The sequence below is a fragment of the Vicugna pacos genome, chromosome 14 (genome assembly GCF_048564905.1).
Source record: "Vicugna pacos chromosome 14, VicPac4, whole genome shotgun sequence".
In the NCBI taxonomy this organism is placed as follows: Eukaryota; Metazoa; Chordata; class Mammalia; order Artiodactyla; family Camelidae; genus Vicugna; species Vicugna pacos.
This window is the reverse complement of record NC_133000.1, coordinates 53,259,003-53,274,714: the sequence shown is the minus strand read 5'-3', so window position 1 is coordinate 53,274,714 and position 15,712 is coordinate 53,259,003. Positions and strand designations below refer to the sequence as shown.

General features: G+C 38.4%; 1 protein-coding gene across 1 annotated transcript; it reads left to right on the top strand.

Moving 5' to 3' along the window:
* The first annotated feature begins 11,514 nt into the window (after window positions 1-11,514).
* Window positions 11,515-15,512, top strand: SLITRK1 (SLIT and NTRK like family member 1). Its single transcript, XM_006214809.4, has 2 exons — window positions 11,515-11,750; window positions 12,183-15,512. Exon 2 carries the CDS (start codon window positions 12,236-12,238, stop codon window positions 14,324-14,326), a length of 2,091 nt encoding a protein of 696 aa, XP_006214871.1. The 5' UTR covers window positions 11,515-11,750; window positions 12,183-12,235; the 3' UTR covers window positions 14,327-15,512.
* The last annotated feature ends 200 nt before the right edge of the window (window positions 15,513-15,712 follow it).

The window sequence follows — 15,712 nt, the reverse complement described above, 5'->3', positions numbered from 1 at the left end:
CCTACGGCTATCCATGGTTTTGTGTTTTATTTGGTTGTAGTCTGAAAATAGATTTTGAGACGCGGCTATTTACTTTCATTGTTTTTCTCCTGTCCTCCTCACCCCGTTGGTGAGGGAGAGGGTCCAGCTCTAGGGGACTGGGGGTGGCCAAGCGCTCAACACCTGACCCTGGACCATTGAGATTCACAGCAGGGGAGTGCATTGCCGCAAACCAATTGCCAGTGGCATTGTATGCTGATGCTAGTTGTAAAAAGCCTCAGATGAAAAGAAAACAAAAAAGGATGTCTCCTCTTCACATAGATTGGGAAAGCATTTCAACATGCCTTTTGACTGACAGGTTTTTAGATGTTTAAGCACTGTGAGTGGAACTATAATTTATGGAAACAAGATTTTGCATCTGGTTGATTTACCTTAGTAACATCCCATTGAAAAATGACATTTGATTTTGAACTTTTTGAGACCACCTGAAAATGTGTTTATGAGTTCTCTCCTAATGCTATTGATGTATTTTATGTGATGGTAGTGACTATTTCAGCAAATCTTACCTTCACCAATACCATCAATCGTAAATATGTTCCTAAACTAGTAGTAAACTCCATGGGGATACATTTTCAGTGGGGGTGATATCACCCACAAGGGGAAAAAACTGGCTTGCAGTGGCAGAATATTAAATATTACAATGGTTTGTAAACCTCCCAAGGGCAGCAGTACATACACAACATACAGTATATTTCTGCTATGAAATTTCGTGGGTGGAGGATTAGGGGTGGAAAGTTAAAAAGGCTTGCAGCGTGGGAAATGATAAGAGGAAAACAAAAAAGTTTGAGAAACAATGGTATAAACCCAGTCATCTATGGTTTGAAGCCATAAAATTGATTTACTTAGAATTAACTGAACAAGAAAAAAGCAAAACTGGGCTAAACTGATAAAATTGCAAATAAATTAGTAATAACTCTGCAGTAAATCATCATCGTCTAAGAATTTCCTAGTGACGTTGTTTTAAGAGAACTTAAAACAATTATAGTTACAAAAATTTCAAATATGCTTTTATCACTACTTATTTTTAGATTAGAAGTAGATAAAGAATTTAAAGTTTAAGCAAAATTAGAAATTTTTGATGTTTTATGTTTTAATTAATGTATTTATTTCCAATTTAAGAAGAGGTAGACTATGTGAGAATAATTAAGAGATCTTTTCAAATTCAAATTAGTAAAAAATTGCAGAAGAGTGTATTAAAATAGTACATCTTCTCAAACACAGTAATAAAGGTGAGAAGCATTAACGTGTAAGGAAACTTCTATTGTGTATTTGTTTTCATTATTGTTTCTACTTAATTTTTAAATCAAAGTAACACTATATACAATTTGTAGTAGCCATATTTTCAATGACAATTATTTTTATGAAGGTTGTATGCTGACAAAAAATTCAAAGTAGTGACTATCATAAACATTACAAATGTGCTGATCAATTAAACTAAATTCAACTAAAGTCAAGCACTTTGGGGTCAACCACAATGATATGTAAAAATTGCCTTGTACAGAGTCATTTTAGAAAGTTACTATAAAATAAACTTCTGCTAGATTTCTCCCTCTTAATTAAAACCTATCATACAAAAAACTTCATTTAAGAAAACAGCAAGTTACTACGTGAGTTTTAGAATGCAAATCTAGTACCTGTTTAACACAATTATTTTTAAACATAGCTATTAAACTAGTGAATTTCCTTTGTAAGATGTTATTCAAAAGCTTTCGTTGTATTTGAAATATTCCACATATGTATTCCATATATTTTCTAGACCAGTCAATTGATTTTTTTTAGGGTAACAATTACAAGCTGCGTCATATTAGAAAAAGGAAGAATATATAGAAAAAATTAAAAAATAAAAACAAAACCAAAGAAAAGAAGGCAGTCAGATCATATAAATAGACAAAAAATAGAAATTGTCCATTTGTTATGTTTGCAGAATTTTATATTCTCAAAAATAGTTATTATTTCAATGTTAAACATTGTAAACTGACTATACTTCAATTAAAAACATGAGCATAAAGAAGATTTAGTCACTTTTCAAAAAATCACACTGATGGGAAATAACCAAGTTAAGACAGAAAACCACATTTCAAGAAACACATATACACACACATCTATATGCATATACACCTATTTATATGTGTGCATACATATAATGTATACCTGTATATATGTGTGTATATATATATTTGTTTAATAAGTTATGTGAATTAGCTACAAGATATGAGATCATATTCTAGACTTCATGGTAGCCATTAGAAGGAGAAAGGATTTGGACAAAGAGAAATATTCCAGGAAAAGGATACCTCACTGTGATTTAGATGTGAAGTTTAGCTTGAAATAATTGGAAAATGAGATAAGTATTGTAATTTTAATATAAGCACACATACCATATTATACGTTGAAAAAATACATGACTATAACGGAGGTAGCTGTCCAAGAAGAAATAGGAATGCAGCTAGTTAACCTGGCTGCAGGGACACATGTGAAATGAGAATTGGTAACAAAATTCTCATGAGGGAATTATGCAAGCGTGCAGTCTGCCATCCCAACATCAGTGTACCTACAAAGAAGGTGCTAGAGATGGAACAACTGAATATGTAAAACAGCATCAAAGTTAAAACTCAACTGACTCGTTGGCTATAAAGTCTTATTTCCCAGTGCCACCCTCAAAGCAAAATGGTGGATTTTCAAACATGATTCCAAAACTTGAATTTATGTTCTTCCGTATAATCACTATAATATCCTGAAACCCTGAGCCATCATTGTCTCAGAAGTAGGCACAGATTACCTACTTTTTTTGTACAATTATCTGTGATAAACTAGCATTAGAAAAAGTATTGATAGAGTCTTGGAGGTTGGTGGGGATTTTCATCTGAGTAGTTTCTGTGGGTGCGTTGTTATCGCTTGGGTCCTTCAGAGTATCCCATGTGGAATTATCTCTTGAATAACATCATTGTGAGGTCAAGGTCCAAAATTAACCCTGTGATGGGGAAGATGCTCAATTGCTAATTGTCCTGAGCATCATAATTCCCAAACCTGAAAGTCAGTCTAAGCTAACAATTTATTTAAGAAGTTCTAAGTATAAAAGTTAGTATGGATCACCCCACATTTTGATAAGAAGTATAGAAAAATAAATCCTCAGACGATATGTGCAGACTTGAATGATAAGAGACGTAAACTATTTATCAAAAAGGCATTGACTATTGTACTGAGGGTTTTCATTATATCAGACCTTCATAGTCCCTTACATCCCTTACACCTCTCTGCAAAAACTGGTACTTAACCGAAGAGACACATAATTTTTTTCAATTCTCTTTCTTTCCTTGGTTTCTAGAATCTTTCCTTAAAGTGCTGATGAATTAATTAATTTTCTAATATTCAACTTGTTCAAGCTTATATACACTTATTTAAACAACAACAATAACCACTGAGAAAGTTCAACAATGCTGTGCTTTTCATTCTTATGATGGACAGGAATGCCCCCTAAGTTATACCTACTGTGAAGCAGGAGATCTGTTATCTGTACAGCTCCACCCATGAATGATTCATGTCCAAATATGTTACAGCAATGGGTGTGATCAGAATCTGTGAATTTAAAAGTTGTGGTTTTGTTTATCACACTGTTAAACCTACCTAGAATGCACTAGCTAGTACACTATGTCACCTTAACTGATAAATTTCCAAGGGGAGAAATGGTCCCTTTGTTAGGTTGACCATATAATTGATGGCATGGTTTGGGACAATTTGGAAAGTGAAGTTGTGTGCTACACATATTTTCTACTAGAAAAGACATCATAAACCAGGACCTTTCTGGGAAAATCAGAATGTTATGTTCACTCTACTCATATTTCAGGTCAATGGTCAGATTTCTGATTTATTCACACAGAAAAGATATTTAGAGAGAAAAAAACTGAGTAGCTCCCAAAGTCTCTGGAAAGACCAGAGAACCACACAGGGAACATGGACAGAAACAAAAGTGGCCCCATGATCAAAATTGCTTGAAGTCTTGCCACAGCTCTCCTGTGCTGAGGAGGGGGTTGCCGATGCTTTGACCAGCAGCATGACAGTTTGCGACAACTTCACCCTCTGCTGGGGATCCTGAGCAGAGGTCCCGGGTCACAGTCATGCTGTGTGCTCCTCCTTGCTGCCACTGCAATCACCGCCAGTGGTAATCCTTCCATTTCTCTGCCCACGTCAATAGGTCTAATTTCAAATCCAGACGTGAAAGTCTAATTGGCCAGTCTAATCACATACAATCTGCTACAGCCACCATGAGATCAGGGAAAATGAGTGGCCAATGTTTTTGTCATTTATGATGGTATATGTAGTTTATCTCCAAACAAGACTTAAAGAAAAACCCAAAAAACTGATCACTGTCACTAAGTAGGATTCTCCCCCAAGCTCAGTGTAGAGCAAAGTACAATTTTCTGAGTTTGATGCCAAAGTCCTTGATATTTTCAAAGCTCCAGGTAACCACTCATGTGAGCTGATGCTTTTTCACAGCCAAATAGTTATCGTAAGTGTAAGAGTTGCCAATTCCAACTGATGAGAGAATAATATGTTCTCTACTTTAACAAATAATATTTAATCTTTTTTTCTTGGATAATTCAAAGTGCCCTATAGAGTTTCCATTTTTTCATGATGTTGAAATAAAAATGAGTTGCTAGTACATAGTGCTTGTGCAGGAATCTAAAAGAAATGGTATTGACCTTTCTCATCAGCCGCTTAGACATTAGCCATTTACATGATGGGATTTAATGGCCATCACAAAAAGGCATCCACCTCTGTTAAATACATGACTCTACCTGGCCTGCAATAGTGCATGTGATTTGGAGATTTATTTCTCTGAATCAAGATATTCCATGTTCAAGAAACAAGAGTGAAAATGCAAATGGTGGCATTGTCTATCTTACATTTTGTATTCTGGCTTCTTACACAGTGTAGGCATTATATGATATATTATACAATGCTTGATGTGTATGATTATTTGTGTGCAGCTTCTGTGGACATGTCTGTGTGTAAAGATAAATAAATAAATGTTAGCATCTACCTTTTTTGAAAACTGATGAAACAGAATACGGGTATAATACATTTTGAAATGGCTGCATTATCTTAACATCACATAAACCCTCTCAAAAAAGGAGAGTCAAATTTTAGTCTGGAATAATTCGCAAGGAAGACACAGTAATGAAAATGACAAAGATAAAAACGTAATTAGTGGGACAAAGAGGAAGTTTAAAAAAGAGAGCATTTTATTTTAAAAATAAAAGATGGGAGACAATTTAGCTTCTTTAAAAATTTGCCACAACCCCCAAAAGACTAACAGAATAGCAAATAACATTTTTGGCTTTATGCATTTTTAAAGTACAATCAATAAGCTGAAGAGTTAAACTCACTGGGTCTTTAGACATTCTGGTTTTTAAATCTTTCATAGTCACAACAGTTAATTTCACCACCCACTTCCTCTTGCAAAAGAAACAGTGTGTCCCTATCATTAGTATCATCTCACATTTATTGGTTGTCGACCAGGTGCATAGTACTGTACTAACTCTTAGGGGATATACAAAATTTCGGTTAGAAACTCATTTTCTGGAGAAAAAATAATTTCATAAATATATGCATAATACAGGAGAAAACATATCAAGTGCACATAATGCATAGAAACCGTGAACCGTAGAAGTCTACCCAAATGTCATAGATTGTATCACTTTCTCAAGGCCGTAGTTGGTGAATTAATCCTGTCTTTGAGCTTTCTGATTCCGGTGATCTGCCAGACTCCATTTATCAGAAACTCACATACCACCTAATTTCACTGTTGGACTATGCTTGTCACACCATATAATGTGCCCAGTACTCTGCAAGGTGACAGATATAAAAAAAGATATAAAGGATTTGATCTCTGCCCTCAAGAATGTTACATCTACTAAGAAATCAATGCTTCAAACAAATAATTCTTCAGAAACACACAATTTAGTAGTTAGTTATTTTATTGACTGTATTAAGGTGAAAGGGAGTGAGATACATAGATCTGGAAGTGAGTCACAGATTTTAATTGAATTTAAGCAAAAATTATATCTTAAAAGTTGAACAGGAATGAAGAAGGCAAATGATGTACTAAATGAATAATTAGGAATTGAAATGAATTTGCTCAAGTAAATGGGTCTGCATTAGCTTCACTTTAAAAGTACTGAACTAGTGGAAAATATTTTAAATAATAATAGTGTTGACAAGGGTTTATGTAAAATGGCAGATTTCATCTACTGTTCATAGAGTATAAATTGGCAAAAATTTTGTGTAGGCAATTTGTCAATTTGTATCAAAAGTCTTAACATTTTTCCTACACTATGACCTGGCCATTCTACTGCTAGGAATCTATAAGAGGAAGATAAATAATGATGTTTACAGTGATTTATGTACAAGGTTGTTCTCTGCAGCATTATTTATGAGAACAAAAATTTTAGAAAAAAAGCTAAATATCCAACAATGTGGAATTAGTTCAATGAATTACTTTATGCCATAAAAAGAAATTCAGTCTTGAATATAATTATAGTAGTGGGTATTCAATAACATTGAAAGTATTTGCAAACAAATATTAAGTGCCAAAAGTGTATTAAGAATATATGGTTTATGTCCACAATTGTAATTTCTGGGTGCTGTAATCTTGTGATTTTAATTTTTTCTTATTGTTCTCAGTATTTTCCCAAACCTATAAAAGTAGTATGTATTTGTTAATCTTAAAATTTATAATGCATATTCTGTAGAAAACAAAAACAGTTCTTTTTCTGTAGGTAATTGTCTGCAAGGTCTTGTAGGATATATTAAAAATAGTAGAATTAGTTCTTAACAATATATACTTAAGCACCAATTAATGTAATAGACAATTGTACAGATGCATGTCCTCATTCCACTACAGTGTATTGTAATATACACCAAAGAGTAACACAAAACTTTGGTTTTCTGAATGAGGGTAAAATAAAAAAGGAATAAACTAAGATTTCCTTACATATAAATTAATATTTTTTATCAGTATTTCCCCAATAGGTCCAAAATAGTGATTCATATGAGTTTCATTAGACAAATGAGATTTTATGAGGAAATAAGTTCCACTCCAAGATGGTCAAACTTATGATACAAAGCAATATAAATTTAAAGTGATACGAACATGAGAAAAAGATACTTCAGAACACAAAGTAAAAACGCTTTAAGTATTTTGATATGTTCTACTGAGTGTGCTGTTTATTTGATGGTAAATAAAAGTAGCTATGTTTAAAAAATCAATTTACTATACAATAAATATTTCTAAAATATTTTATTGTTTTTCCTTCAGAACTCGTGTAATGTGATAATTATCTTGGCACTCCAATCTTGGAATATTATTTACCATCTACAAAAAGAAAATATGAAGAAACGGGGAATCTTACATTCTAAGCATGTTAGTTTATAGGTCTTTGTCTCTTAGTTTACAATTGTTATGAGAAGGAAGAATTCCAACTCCTCTATCTTGTGAAATGTAAGACTAGACAGTAGTAGATTAAACTCAGAACTAATGAATTCTATTCTACAGTGGCTATTACATTAATTATTGGTTTCACGTTTTAGTGAATATGCAAATACACAAACAAAATATCCTAAACTCAAATGTGAATAGTGTGAGGGGTCAAGAGACACTAGGACTATTGTGAAATGATTTTTTTTAAGTGTTAGATTCAGATAAAAAGAGTTTGAAGAAACCAAAAATCCAAAAACTCCAATGATTTAACTTACTAGTACGGAAAGTGATCTAGGGAGAGCTTAACTAAGGTCAAACAGCACTGCATATTTAGAACCAACAGAGATTAAGGATTGAGAGTAAACATTTAGCTCGTGAGTATATAGCTTTGTTACCTTTGGAAAAGTCAACAGATATTATTTAATCTTGATATATAACTCAATATTCCTCGATTTCAGTTTCCACATTTATAAAATAGGATATGGAAAATATCACTATATATCAACAAGTTATCAGTATTTCCCTCTGGAATAAAAAGCAGTATGGATGAGGAAAGACTAAAGACAGACTTCTTATACACATATTTGTTATTTCTTAAGTAAAAAAAATTACTTTTATAATTAAAAATCAAAATTGAAGTCTTAAAAAAATTATTGTGGGGATTCAATAAACTGAAGAATAAAAATATATTGTTAATGTTTTCTTAAGTTCTAGATTTTTATCTTAAATATACAGTGCACATATGGAAACATATGGAAATTTGATGCCATCTGTGAAAAAATAGCTGATTAACTGATAACCCCTTTCTAAATCTGAATGGTTTTTGTGCTGTTTATATCTACCTTGTGTCGCTTGAAAGATGAACCTGTTTGAGGAAGAATAAGAAAATATGAACATTTAATGATGCAAATGAAGTACTTCTGGTTACAGCCTAGAAATGAAACTACAGCCCTGAGCAAGTATTATCTATTCTTACTATCATCTGGTGTGTCCTTTATCTCTGGCTCTTGAGATCATCTGTTATGAGAGGCAAAGCAGTTGAAGTAGTTCACTTGAGCTCAAATAGATATAGTAGAACCCTTTTAAGAAGAGTTTATGCCTAAGAAATATTCCCCTAAGGCATCAGAAATATTTAGATCACATACGCATTCATATAATTTTTATTTCCCGCCAAGAAATGTGCTATTATACTTGAAGAGTTAGTCTTTGGAGGAGTAGGTGTGCTTTTCTAGACTGCTTTATTTCTCTGAAATATATTTATTATGAAAATATATTCATAATATTCATATTAAGAAGAATTTTGTTAACTCATTAATGATGGTGCATTTTCCATAGAACTGTATGTGTGTGTCTCTGTTGTTTGCTTACAGTTTGATAGTGGATATCTTCATAGATGTGATATAATCTCAATATTTTCTTTGGTTTGGTTGCTCATCTGGGCAGTACCACAGCCTTTTCTTAGTGTGCAGAGATAATAAACTATTAGAGTAGGGTAGAATTGGGAAAAAATTTTGTAACATATCGAAATAGGGAAATGCTTTGGTAAATTTTTTTGATGTGATTGATGCTTTTAGAGGAAAGAAGCAATAGGAAGAGAGATATATTTAATGGGTGAGGGAGGGAGATGAAATCTGAATATCAAGTTCTTGTTACCCTCAATTCTGTTTATTTAAAGTCAACTCAAATACTTTCTTTGGGTCTCTTTCCATAAAGTATTTATTCAGCAAGCTTAGTAACCAACTAAGCTTAAAGTGTGATTTTTCATAATTGCCATCAATATTGTTCTTCCTAAAGAGCCAGCATTTTTCTCTCTCTCCTTCAGAGTCTTGCCTACCCCAGCAACCACAGACACTGCAGGAATCTGCCCTCCTTTCTCAGAGTGGTTTCTGGGGACAAGACATTTCAGACCTGAGTCCTATTACAAAGAAACAGAAATATCCTTCCCTTCAGTTTAACTCCACTCTGCAGTTCTCAACTGCATGACATTATTTTAGTGAAATGGTTTTAAGTTGATTAAGCTCGATTCCCTCTTTCTACACCTGGTAATGGGTTAAATTAAATAAGAACAGAATTGTTTTAGACGTGTAATAGGTTGTCTGAAAAAGGCCTCTCAAACTCTCTCTCTCTCCCTCTCTCTCTCTTTCTCTCTCACTCACACACACACACACATACACACACATACATACCATACCAAGGTGAACTTCCATCCATATGCAGGACCCCCTCGCCGCTGAATTTCACAGAAGGAGGAGGACAGCACATTTGTTACTTGCAAATGTCACTTATACATATGAAAGCTACCTCTCTTTCCCCCAATAATTAGCTTCTGGACCCAGAAAAAGAAATCTCCATATTTCCCTGAATTTTCCCAACAACATTCCTTCCCCCAAATCTTTCATTCTCCAGCCTTTTCAAAATGCACACTTCTTTGAATATTTGATCTTTTATGCAGCTTGTTAGCAGACTTGTAACAGCTGTACAATTTGTGTAAGACCTAATTAAAAGGGAAACTGATGTGAACATATGATCTCTGCTTAGACTGAAGAAAGGACCAAACAACATTTTTTTTTTTGAAAACCCCTGTAAATACCAAACCCTGAAATGATGTAGACGTTTTTTAGAACGTATTGATGGAAAAGGTATTGACTCTGGTAAGTCAGCTAAACAGCCTTCTGAGAAGCTGCATTCTCTCCCCTCCCAGATGTTTGTAGAACTTGGTTTTTATAAGCTCCATCTAAGTTTGAAAAACCAGGTGATTCCTTCGCAGGGAAAAGCCTGGGCACTGTGCTCTGTCAGCACCATTGACCCAGCAAAGAGGAACTGGCCACTATCTGCAGATGAGGTTTGCACAGAGCCTTAGAGATTGGAGATTTCTATCGTCCTCTCTCGAAATGCAACTGGTTATTTACTTGTATGCATTTTAAATTCGTCCGAACAGATGTATTAACTTTGTGAGTGTGTGTGTGAGAGTGTGAGGGTGAGTGTGTGTGTATGTGTGTGTGCGTGGTGTGGGCGCACCAGTCTGCCAGTGGGTATTTAAGAACATTCACGAATCATGTTGGGATTTTCCCCTGCCCCCTCCCTCCTTTTCCGGTTCTCAGTGAATGCTCTCGGGTCTGGAATCAAAGACGCAAGCATGTATTGTGTTTTCACCATGCAGACTTAAGTAACATTCAAGAAATATCATCAGAGAAACCTAACTCTCATCGACGAAATTGACTAAAATTCTATACCAAGTTTAAAAAAGAAAAGTATGTACCTAAATTACATACCTAGCAGCAAAAAATTCCTACCCTATTTTATTATATAAAACATATACGATATGAATGTATGTTCCAATAGCCACTTTGAACATGCAAAAAGGGGAAAAAAAGGTTTCAAAGACATCAAATAGCATAAAACACTGTACTGCAGAGACGGAAGAAATGCATTTAAAGCACCGATGAAAATGGCGTGCTGTATAATTACCTCAAATTGCTGTACGCTTGACACCCTGACACTAATTTTATTCAAGCCATCGGGAAATAAATGTTTTAAAAGCACTCTTTCCAAACGCTGGAGCTAGTAGGGGCTGTGAGGTCGTTAAGGAAAGGAAAGGGTAAAGTTTTCAGCACGCAGAAAGAATTAAATAATCCTTTTAAAATACGCGTATATGTGGATCGACAGCCTTTAATGCCCACATTTTTAACGCTTGCCCTGTACGTGGATTGATTTTTTTTTCCTTCAGCATTCCCTCACCAGATGGATTTTTGCTACTGCAGATCAGCAGAGGGTGTCAGATCTTTCAGAGTGCACCAGGCTGGAACGAGCAGAGCTTCTTAGCAACTCTCTTCTTCCCCCCCTCCCCATTCTCGCGCTCGCTCTCCCTCCCTCAGACAACTCGCCCCCCGCCCTCCGCCCCCTCCACGTAATTCCGAAAGAGCAGGAGAAAGAGAAGGAGAACAAGAAAAGAAGAGCTAGTAGCCGAGTGCCAGAACCCAGAAAAAAGGCTGAAGAGGACCGAAGAGGAGGAAAGGAAAAGGATGGACAGCCACAAAACGCAGCGATTGCGGAAATTTTCCAGCGCCATTGGCTCGGCAGCGTGAGTCCTTCGGTCGGGCGTGATTTCAGCACCGGGGGGACTGGACAGCACCTCGGGGGTACTGGGCAACCCGCAGCCACAGCAAGAACTCCATCAGCAGCCTCAACGACAGAAGCCGCGGAAAACCCTGCTTTGTATCAGAGAGGCAAGGTCAGTCCGACGCACAGCCATGCACAGGCAGTGCGCCTGTTCTAGGCTGCAAACCCTCTGCTTGTTTCCCTAACATGCACTTGCTTCTAATTACTAGCATTGTTCCCATCCTGATTAGTGAGAAACACTAGACAAGAGTCTGTAAGGGTGCACTTTTCATTTATATGTATATATTTAACTTCTTTCTCGTTATTTTAAAGGGCTGAGGGGGAGAGGGGTTATTTTTTCTACTTTTTTTTTTTTTTGCTTGCCTTGCACTACGTGCCTGGATAGTTTGTAGATATAATTATTGACTGGCGCCTGGGTTGTTGCAGTGCGGGGGGGTTAGGGAGGAAGGAATCCACCCCCACCCCCCCAAACCCTTTTCTTCTCCTTCCCTGAGTTCGGACATTGGAGCACTAAATGAACTTGAATTGTGTCTATGGCGAGCAGGATGGTCGCTGTTACTTTGTGATGAGATCGGGGATGAATTGCTCGCTTTAAAAATGCTGCTTTGGATTCTTTTGCTGGAGACGTCTCTTTGTTTTGCCGCTGGAAACGTTACAGGGGACGTTTGCAAAGAGAAGATCTGTTCCTGCAATGAGATAGAAGGGGACCTACACGTAGACTGTGAAAAAAAGGGCTTTACAAGTCTGCAGCGTTTCACTGCCCCGACTTCCCAGTTTTACCATCTATTTCTGCATGGTAATTCCCTCACTCGACTTTTCCCTAATGAGTTCGCTAACTTTTATAATGCGGTTAGTTTGCACATGGAAAACAATGGCTTGCATGAAATCGTTCCTGGGGCTTTTCTGGGGCTGCAGCTGGTGAAAAGGCTGCACATCAACAACAACAAGATCAAGTCTTTTCGAAAGCAGACTTTTCTGGGGCTGGACGATCTGGAATACCTCCAGGCTGATTTTAATTTACTACGAGATATAGACCCGGGGGCCTTCCAGGACTTGAACAAGCTGGAAGTACTCATTTTAAATGACAATCTTATCAGCACCTTACCTGCCAACGTGTTCCAATATGTGCCCATCACCCACCTCGACCTCCGAGGAAACAGGCTGAAAACGCTGCCCTATGAGGAGGTCTTGGAGCAAATCCCTGGCATTGCTGAGATCCTACTAGAGGATAACCCGTGGGACTGCACCTGCGATCTGCTCTCCCTGAAAGAATGGCTCGAAAACATTCCCAAAAATGCCCTGATCGGCCGAGTGGTCTGCGAAGCCCCCACCAGACTTCAGGGCAAAGACCTCAATGAAACTACAGAACAGGACTTATGTCCTTTGAAAAACAGAGTGGATTCTAGTCTCCCGGCGCCCCCAGCCCAAGAAGAAACCTTCGCTCCTGGCCCCCTGCCAACTCCTTTCAAGACAAATGGGCAAGAAGATCATGCCACCCCAGGGTCGGCTCCAAACGGAGGTACAAAGATCCCGGGCAACTGGCAGATCAAAATCAGACCCACGGCAGCGATAGCTACCGGCAGCGCCAGAAACAAACCCCTAGCCAACGGCTTGCCCTGCCCTGGGGGCTGCAGCTGCGACCACATCCCAGGGTCAGGTTTAAAGATGAACTGCAACAATCGGAACGTGAGCAGCTTGGCTGATTTGAAGCCCAAGCTCTCCAACGTGCAGGAGCTTTTCCTGCGAGATAACAAGATACATAGTATACGGAAATCGCACTTTGTGGATTACAAGAATCTCATTCTGTTGGATCTGGGCAACAACAACATCGCCACCGTAGAGAACAACACTTTTAAGAACCTTTTGGACCTCAGGTGGCTGTATATGGATAGTAACTACCTGGACACGCTGTCCCGGGAGAAATTCGCCGGGCTGCAAAACCTTGAGTATCTGAACGTGGAGTACAACGCGATCCAGCTCATCCTTCCGGGCACCTTCAATGCCATGCCCAAACTGAGGATCCTCATTCTCAACAACAACTTGCTGAGGTCCCTACCCGTGGACGTATTCGCTGGGGTCTCTCTCTCTAAGCTCAGCCTGCACAACAATTACTTCATGTACCTTCCGGTGGCAGGGGTGCTGGATCAGTTAACTTCCATCATCCAGATAGACCTGCACGGAAACCCTTGGGAGTGCTCCTGCACCATTGTGCCTTTCAAGCAATGGGCAGAACGCCTGGGTTCCGAAGTGCTGATGAGCGACCTCAAGTGTGAGACGCCAGTGAACTTCTTTAGGAAGGATTTCATGCTTCTCTCCAATGACGAGATCTGCCCCCAGCTGTACGCGAGGATCTCGCCCACGTTAACTTCGCACAGTAAAAACAGCACTGGGTTGGCGGAGACCGGGACGCACTCCAACTCATACCTAGACACCAGCAGGGTGTCCATCTCCGTGTTGGTCCCGGGACTGCTGCTGGTGTTTGTCACCTCCGCCTTCACTGTGGTGGGCATGCTCGTGTTTATCCTGAGGAATCGAAAGCGGTCTAAGAGAAGGGACGCCAACTCCTCGGCGTCCGAAATTAATTCCCTACAGACAGTCTGTGACTCTTCCTACTGGCACAATGGGCCTTACAACGCAGATGCGGCCCACAGAGTGTATGACTGTGGCTCCCACTCGCTCTCAGACTAAGACCCCAAACTGGTAGTGCAGTAGAGGGGGGATGGCAATGCCCCTCCACCTCCCCACTCCGCCGCCGGAATCCCAGAGGTCAGAGGAGCCCAGACCCAAGTCCAGCGCCCCCAAGGCTTGATGGACATAAGTAAATAAATAACTATGAACTCGCTCAGCTGAGAGGGTCTGACCCCTTAGCTCCGTTCTAGAAACAAAGAGCAGATTGTGGTGAGCAGGGAGAGCGCTGCCAAATCGCATTTCGCTGCAGCCCCTTTTGACAAAAGCCCAGCAGGGGCCCTGGGCTGAGAAGTGACTGTGCCCTTCCCCCTCGGAGGAGGGGCCGGAGGGGATGGCTGCCGTGGTCCTATACATATATACATATACCCACATCTATATAGAGAGATAGATATCTATTTTTCCCCTGTGGATTAGCCCCGTGACGAGGGGGGCGTGATGGCTCCCTGTTGGCTACGCAGGGATGGGCTGTTGCACGAAGGCATGAATGTATTGTAAATAAGTAACTTTGACTTCTGACAAAAACAAAAAGTGCTGCATGGCTCGCATGGAATCCACGCGTTCCAGGGACGCTGTCCTCCCGGCGACTGGGGACGCCGTCACGTTCACAGCTCCCACAGCTATCCTTCTTACCTGATAAGTCCCATCGTATCAAACTTTCTAGAAACAAAATACAGTATAATCAGAAAGTGCCATTTCGCCATTATTTGTGATCGGTAGGCAGTTCAGAGCGTACGTTTACTGTGAAAAAAAAAATAATGTAAAGGTTTTATTTAAGGCATTTGCATGGCTAGTCATCAGTCCATTTTATGAGTTAAAAATGTATTTTGTTGAGCGAAGTTTTTATGGGTTGTTTTGGGTTCTTTTATTTTGATGGTGATGTTTTGTTTGTTGTTTTTTTTTTTTTTGGAGGGGGAATATTTTTCTATACATATCCAATAATGCCTTCCATCTGAATGTAAAATAAGTACCCATGATTTCTATTATAGTATCAGTGTAATTATTAAAAAAAAAGATTTTGAGGCAGTTAAGCATGACCAATTAATGTCACTCTAGTGCTTAGGCTGCGATCCTATGGTAGCAATTCTGTGCTGGTGTAAATCTTACTTATAAAGTAGGAAAAAAGAACCGAGGAAGCACGTGGAACTTACTAATTCTATTCGAGGATTTTATAATGGCATATTTTTTCAGTATTAAAGTGAAAATGTTTTCAACTCTGGGTCCTTACATTTTTCCAGCTTCATATTTGCAACTGGTAAATTGGATTTGCGGTGGAAAGGACGCGGGAGGGGGGCGGTCCGGGGTGGATGTCTTCCAGAGCTACATTAAGGCTCTTTCCGTAATCTTCTTACTTAGTTTTTTGCGGGTTACGTAGCTCCCCTTCCCCCT